At 33.9% G+C, this 7,884-nt stretch overlaps 1 protein-coding gene across 1 annotated transcript; it reads right to left on the bottom strand.

Moving 5' to 3' along the window:
- Positions 1 to 242: 242 nt before the first annotated feature.
- On the bottom strand, positions 243 to 5,108 carry LOC145630571 (glucose and ribitol dehydrogenase-like). The gene is made up of 4 exons (XM_081682811.1): positions 4,927 to 5,108; positions 4,201 to 4,613; positions 677 to 1,035; positions 243 to 534 (listed from the first exon to the last, which is right to left on the bottom strand). The coding sequence occupies exons 1-4, from the start codon at positions 5,047 to 5,049 to the stop codon at positions 512 to 514; spliced, it is 918 nt and encodes a 305-aa protein (XP_081538937.1). The 5' UTR covers positions 5,050 to 5,108; the 3' UTR covers positions 243 to 511.
- Between the last annotated feature and the right edge of the window lie 2,776 nt (positions 5,109 to 7,884).

A 7,884-nucleotide genomic window follows, 5' to 3' on the forward strand; every position in this document is an offset into this window, starting at 1 on the left:
TTGCTTTGCTATAACTCTAAGTATAATCATTATACTAATCCTCCTCAACTCCTAGCATAATATAAACTTCATATATGATACATAAGCTCCATTTATTCCATAAATATTCCAACACATATTGCATAGTAAATGACATTAGGAATGGAGGGATTGTTAGTCTTACCATCTCCCGTGAGACACGGGGTTTGATTCCTCACCATCCCCCCCCCCCCCCCCCCTTCCTTAAATGAAGGGATTTTTAAAAAAATATAGCATAGTACATGTACGACATAAGTACGTAGAATACAAGGATGGTTTAAAAGGATGACGAATACAAAGCCAAAGTAATAAACACAACAAATAAACAAAGTAAATACTTTGGCATTTGCATACATTAAAATGCGAGGATGATTATTAACATAAATATATTTATTAGATGTTTGAACATCGGAGACACAGGGGTACGTACACGCTCGTGCTCTTTATTATATTATCTTGACAGTCGACATATTTGGATAGTTGGATCAATGGATCATCCGTTAACGATCTCTCCACCTGAAAAGTTAGGCAACTTAATTAACTGTGCTTCACTTAAATTATTTTTGCAATTCGAGTATTAATGTACGAAGAGTTATGTATATATCGATAATATGGGATGACAACAATTTCAAAAGATGAAAAATTACAACATGCTTACCATTTGGATGAAGGACTTGACCTGTGAAATAGGATGAACACTCGTCGCTTGCAAGAAATACAAAAGATGGAGCGACTTCAAATGGCTCCGCGGCTCTATCCATTGGTGCATATGAACCTAAATTCACAACCCGTTCAACAGGCAGAGAAGCAACCTGAAGGGGAGTCCATATGGGGCCTGGTGCTACTCCATTTACTCGAATTCCTCGTTTGATGAGTTGAAGACTGAGGCTTCTAGTGAAGCTAACAAGCGCTCCTTTGGTGCTGCTGTAGTCAACTAGCGTTTCCTCACCCTTGTATGCTGTGACGGAGGTTGTGTTGATTATGCTGCTTCCTTCTTTCATATGCTTTAGTGAGTGCCTTGATTCGTTCGTTAGAAATCATATTGCATTAGCACCATAACATAAAACAAAGTTAAAAATCCTACTATGATGATATAATGGAGGGTGACATATACTAATCGATTGTTTTATCGACATTTTGTGAAAATTAAAACTACCTTATAAAACAATTTTTTTTTTTTTTACGAGAAATTACCTAATAAAAAAAAATATTGTAAGAAACTACTTTATAAAAGGGTAAATATTGTATGAGACTACCATTGGTCGGAAAGTCACCACTGACTTTCATTTTAGCAGACGGCCCAAAGATGTATTCCCGACAATTTTTCCTATTTTTTATGCATTTGTTTGCTTATTGTTATTTTTTATTTGTTATAAAAAGATGTAGGTTATCATTATAGAGGTTGTAGATTAAATCATATAGATGGGGGATTAATGATGTGACAACCTAAAATTACATGTACATGTACTTAGTCATTGTGGATGCTCTTATAGACTTATCAACTCCTTTTGTATGCCCCCGGTTTACAATAATTTTATTGTACATCGAACATTTTTGCGAAAAATGACCTTTTTTCTTTATAAAAGTGACCCTTTTTCTTTACAAAAGTGACCCTTTTTATTATAAAAGTGACCCATATTTTCACAAAAGTGACCCTTTTTTCACAAAAGTGACCCTTTTTTTTCACAAAAACAGAGTATCAAAATAAAAAAAAATAAACACAAAGTGCAAAAGTTAACCCAATGACTCTACTTTCATCCTGTATTTTTATCTCTTCTCAAAACTAAACATTTTCACCATTAACAAACCTTCAAATTCTCTCTCCTCCATAAAACCCTCAACTCCCTTCTCCCTCTCCGTTACCAACTACAAGTCCTCATATTTTTCCCTTCAACACTGTCGTCATCGTCACCTCTGCCGCCATAGTCATCGCCACCTCCGCCGCCGCCATGTTTGCCACCATCAAAGTGGTGAAATGATAGATACCCAGCCAGCCCAGCCAGTGGCGACGATGGTGGGTGTTTTTCTCGGTGATGAAGTTGCCTAGCCAGCCCGATTTACACTAATTTAGTGTAAACCGGATGTTATTAAGAGTTTGCGTAGACTTATAGTCTTTATCTAATCCAAAATTTTGATTTATATAATCCTTTTATCCAAATGTTCTTTGATAATGCAATAAAATACTCCCTCCATTTTTTAAGTGTCCCATTAGAGAGTTTGGCACTATTTAATAAACATATTTTGACCAATGTAAATGAATTATTCATAAGAAAATATATAGTCTTGTGAGTACTTGTTAGAATCGTCTCAATGAGTATATACTTACTCCATCCCTAAAAAAACGACCTTTCGGGGAGTTTTCACGGGTATTAAGAAATTTAAGTTGGAAGTACAATTGCATGAAAGCTAATAAAAGTACATTGTCAAGGGAATTTTACATGAGGAATTCTAGGACAATAACTGTTAGAGTCATTTATGACTCTAACAAGGAGCATAATCGTCTATTCACTTTTACCGTACTTGAAAAAAATAATGTCATAATACATGTTGGTATTTCATTATACTTTAGATAGTATCACCATGATACCAACCACCTCATTCAATGATACCAACGAACATAAAATTGTTTTGTTGGTATCGATATAATTTGTTGCCGGTATCATGTGAAATACCAACGTGTGTTGTTAGAGTCATAAATGACTCTAACAGTTAGAGTCCAAGAATTCCTCAATTTACATTGAATTTGAAAAAAAAAGTAGAGAGATAAAGTAATAAAAGTACATAGAAAAAACAAAATTTACATGGAAAAGCTAAAGTTACATAAATATCATTGCAAATTGGAGTATATTTAAATGCAAATGGGATGAACATTTTGGGACTAAAATTTGGTCAAAAGAGTCATTCTTTTAGGGACGGAGGGAGTAATTAATATTCAATTGGACTAAATTTTAGTTAATGATAATTAAAGATATTATTAGTCAAAGTTGTGTATCGACATACGTGTCATGTCACTATAGGTACTTAAAAAAAATAGAGGGATTATTAAATTAGAAACTAATAGTTCAAGGATTAAATAAACAATAGTTTCACACCAACAATTCAACAACTATTTTTGTTAAAAGTAAATTTAAGAGAGTGAAAGTGAATTTATAAAATAAAATTACTACCTAAGAAATGTTTGGTTGTCTTCGTGTAGTTAATTCAAACCTGTTAAATTCAATATGATATAATAGTCTAATTTTTCAAAAAATTTAATTCGATCAAATCCAATTTAAAAAAGAACAACATCAAAATTAGTACGGAGTAGTCTGGTTTAAATGGAATCTGATTTTAGTTTTACTTCTTATATAAATAAGAATAATAACACGTGGTGTAAGTGTGTAACCAAGAACTTGTTGGTAGTGGACCTAGTGGTACTAAAGAATACCCCAACTCCCTATTAAATTTGTGTGTATCATACATGCTTTCATTCTTCCATCATTATCTATACCTAGTATTTAAAAACTCTAACCACAAATTCATACTAAACCACATGTCACCAGTCACTCATATGTCACATGTCACCTCCCTTAATCTTTCAATAGAGTAAAATAAATAATGTTTTAAGTCTTTATGCATTCCAAGACTTGCAAATTTAAGTAATAAGAAAATGAAGAGTTTCAATTCTTCCATGATAAATTAAAGTTAAACTAATTACATAGACAATAAAATAATATTTTCATCTCCTAAACTTAAAATATAACTTAAATCAATAAGTCATTTCATACCACGCAATATCTATGTATATATATACCTAACTAAAATCCAAAACAACATCGACACATATAACACAAATATATATGCAACACATTTCAACAAAAATAACCAGCCCGTGCATCGAACGGGCTAAAATACTAGTTAATGTATAAAACGGGAAATTAACTACATTATTGAGATGTTGAAACACGTGTCCTAACATAGATTAGATAAAAATAAATTGTTTTTAATACACTTTTTTTCCTTGTATTATAACCATTTATTATACATATAAATATCCTTATAACTTTTGCAAAAGACCAACATTTTGATTTATTTCGTTTAAAAATTATTTAATTAATCAATAAAAAAATGATTATTATTTCGATAAAAAACTTTTTCTTAATCTAGTTCATTCTTGTCATAGCTCATGAAATGAATACTTACTTTGCCAAGAAGAAACTAGCGAAAAAGTTGATTTCGAATGTAGTCCTTAGTTGTTCCTCTGTGATTTCTTCGATTCTCTCAGCAAAGTATTGTACTCCTGCGTTATTCACTAAGACATCAATGCGTCCAAAGTGGCTAACCACTTTATCAACCACCTTCGTGCATTCCTCTTCACCTCGGCGAAAATCAGCTGGAATGGCAATAGGTTCACCTGCATCATTTTCTTTGGCCGCTTCTCTTATCAAAGCTAAGGCGTCACCGGTATCTTTATCCTCCGGTCCTTTAACGTAAGTGAAAGCAACAGTTGCACCCTCGAGTGCAAAATAGTAACAAACTGCCCTTCCTATCCCTGAATCACCTCCTGTTATATATATACATAATAGTCGACAATTGTTAGCAAGTTTATGATAAAACTACCCGTTCAAAAAAAAAAAAAAAATTATGATAAAACTAAAGATTAAACTATTGGGATGAGAAGTATATAACAAAAATCCAACAGTAACATCCTTGATCCACATACATAATTTTTTTTTAAAAAAATTTTGGTTAGTGATAAAAACCAAAATTTGTGGACCCTTGTAATAATTGGCATAACTATTTATTATTTTATAAACACCGTGCATACGCATGTAAATATGCATATAGTAGCAAAAATATTATACAGAATTAGGAAAATCAAAGAAGCTCAAATAATAATATATGAAACTTAATGCATGTACGTCTTACATGAAGCTTTTTGGAAGGTATATAGTGAGGATTGACAGATTTCGGGAGTGGATTCATCAAATATTGCTTTCCTGGTTGAGAATCCTGTGTTTGTGGTGGGAATTTTTCGCCTTTGCTCGTCATTTTTGCTTGTTTTCTTACTTGATATTCTAATGACGACTTAGCTCAATTTCTCTTAACAAAAATAACAAAAACAGGCCTTGTTATAGTTTAGAAAGACTAGCCAAGAACTAGAATATATATACAAAACAATCTCACGTACGTATTACTACTTTCATTCGTCCTTGTTTATCTTTCCTTAAAAAAATCACAGAGAGTATTATTTTCCTTTAGAGAGGTAGTTATCAATTTCATAAATGATTTAATGATTTTGAGACTTTTTTGGCCACGGCCAAACTAATTACATGATGAATTTTTAATTCATTAATAAAAAGAATATGTTAAAATTAACAATCCTTATATAAATGGTTCAAATTTAAAAAAAAAATATATATATATATAAATAGTTCAAATCTTTTTATTTTTTTTTAAGAGAAAATTGTGAAAAAAGGCCTTTTAAATGATCAAATTTTTGAATAATGACCTTTCAAGTGAAAACTTGTGAAAAAAGGACCTTTTAAATTATATTTTGTTTGTATGGGGTACTTGTGTGAGCTTGCGAGGTGGTCAATCTTGGAGCTTCGGCGGTGTTCACTATCACATTAGTCACATGACTTATTTTCAAAACAAAAAAAAATTTCCCCCCCTTTCCCGACCTCCGTGAGAATATTATATGAAAGGGTTCGGTCGAGAAATGATGGAAATTTGGGGAAATTTTTTGATTTTTTTCTTAAAAAAAACATGTGACTAATACGTGATAGTCAACCCCGAAGCTCCGGTGTTGACCATGCAAGCTCACCCAAGTATCCCATTCAAACAAAATACAACTTAAAAGGTATTTTTTTTCACAAATTTTTACTTAAAAGGTCCTTTTTCAGAAAGTCGACTACTTAAAAGGTCCTTTTTCAAAATTTTCTCTTTTTTAAATTTTTGGAAAACCAATAGTTCAAATGTCATAGTTACAAAGATGTCCTTTATATCCTTGTTTCTTTAATCTTACAACAATTAAAATTTAAGGAAGTTTCACAAATATTTACAATACTATATTATTTATGAGGGAATAGCCTGAATTGTATTTATGATATTGCCTATTATTTATAGCCTACAAAAGATAACTTTACACAACATAAACTCTATCATATAAACTTCCATTAATCTACCTTAGAATATCACTAAGATATATTATTATCCTAATATAATATCATAAGATCTATTGGAAAATATATCACAATAATATATTTTCCTATATTCCTAACACCCTCCCGCAATCGTTACAGCAGTAACACTAACGTTGCGATTGGAAGTTCTTCAATATGTTGAAGTCGATCGAGTTACAATACTCTATTGATGATGTCGCCTTCATTTATTTATTTTTTTAAAAAAACAAATTTTGCAGTCATGACCCTTTGCTGGTTTCATTGATCTTCTGCTACAGCCCTTTGCTGGTGTTCGTGATCTTTTGCCACGGCCCTTTGTTAGTGTCTGTGATCTCCTGCCACGATCCTTTGCCGGTGTCCGTGATCTTCTCTATCGCGGCACTTTGCTGGTGTCCGTAGTCTTCTCTGCCGCGGTCCTTTGCTGGTGTCCGTAGTCTTCTCTACCACGGGCCTTTGTTACTGTCCGTAGTCTTCTCTGCCACGACCCTTTGCTGGTGTCCATGATTTGATTTTTTTTAAAGAAAATAAAAAGGAAATTTTGAATATTGGTACCTTGAAAATGACCCTAATTGATTTTTCGTACCCGTTTAAAATTTATTTTTATTTTGGTACCCATCAAAGTCACAAAATGTAGGTTTTGGTACCTCCATCCCTATTATGTTATGTTTTCCTTTAGAGGGTCCAGCCACCTTCCAGCCACCCCTTGTACACACAATTCACAGTGGCGCCGCTACATCACACCACCACCACCACCACCAAAACTACCCCCTACACACACAATTCACAACGGCGCCGCTCCATCACACTAGCAGCACCTTCGATTTGCACCAGCACCGCTCCATCACACCACCACCACGTAAACTACCCCTGCAACACGCACCAGCCATTCCCCGCAAAACAACCATTATCACCGACCATCTCCCCCACCGCAGCACACAACAGTTGGCCCCTGAAACCCTAAACCTGAAACAACCCAGAAAATCACCAATTTTCTGGGTTGTTTAAAACCTTAAACGGTTGTTTCAGGTGGGTTTTAGGGTTTCGAGAGCCGTGTAAAAGGGGAGGGTTGGTATTTCAGGGAGGGGGGTTGTTTCGGCAAGCGATGTGGTTTTTTCAGAGAGGGGGATTGTTTCGGCGAGTGGTGTGGTTGTTTTGGATGGTTGTTGTGGCTGAGATCGGAGGAGGAAAAGGGAGAAGGTGGGTTGTTGCGGCTGAGGTCAAAGGAGGGAAAGGGAAGAGATGGGCTCGCTGGGGAAATATTTGGGGCATCGACAGCCGGCACGGGGAGGGGGGAGGGTGGCTAACGGGGAGGGGGGTAGGTGGTTGTTGCTGTTTATTTTTTTTTATTATTTTTTTATGTTTTTTTAAAGTTTTTTCTTTTTTTTAATAAATTAAATTATTAAATAATTAGATAATGGGTTCCACTAACAAAAATTTTCAAATAAAATTTTTTTGAAAAAAAACCTAGATTGATACCACATTGGCACCTATCTTTATATATGAGGATCAAATACCTACACATGATCCACTCATCAAGCTACTCATGATATAAAAACATCAAATCATTAAACTCAAACTCTTCACACATCTATTAGGAAATAAATTTGTAATTTTTGCTAAGGTTCATCATATCCTAGTTTAATTACTAACCCACCCGCAAGGGGGAAAATTTTATGAACAACCCCACAATCTAACCTGCTCT

This window comes from Chenopodium album, chromosome 5, assembly GCF_948465745.1.
Source record: "Chenopodium album chromosome 5, dcCheAlbu1.1, whole genome shotgun sequence".
Classification (NCBI taxonomy): Eukaryota; Viridiplantae; Streptophyta; class Magnoliopsida; order Caryophyllales; family Amaranthaceae; genus Chenopodium; species Chenopodium album.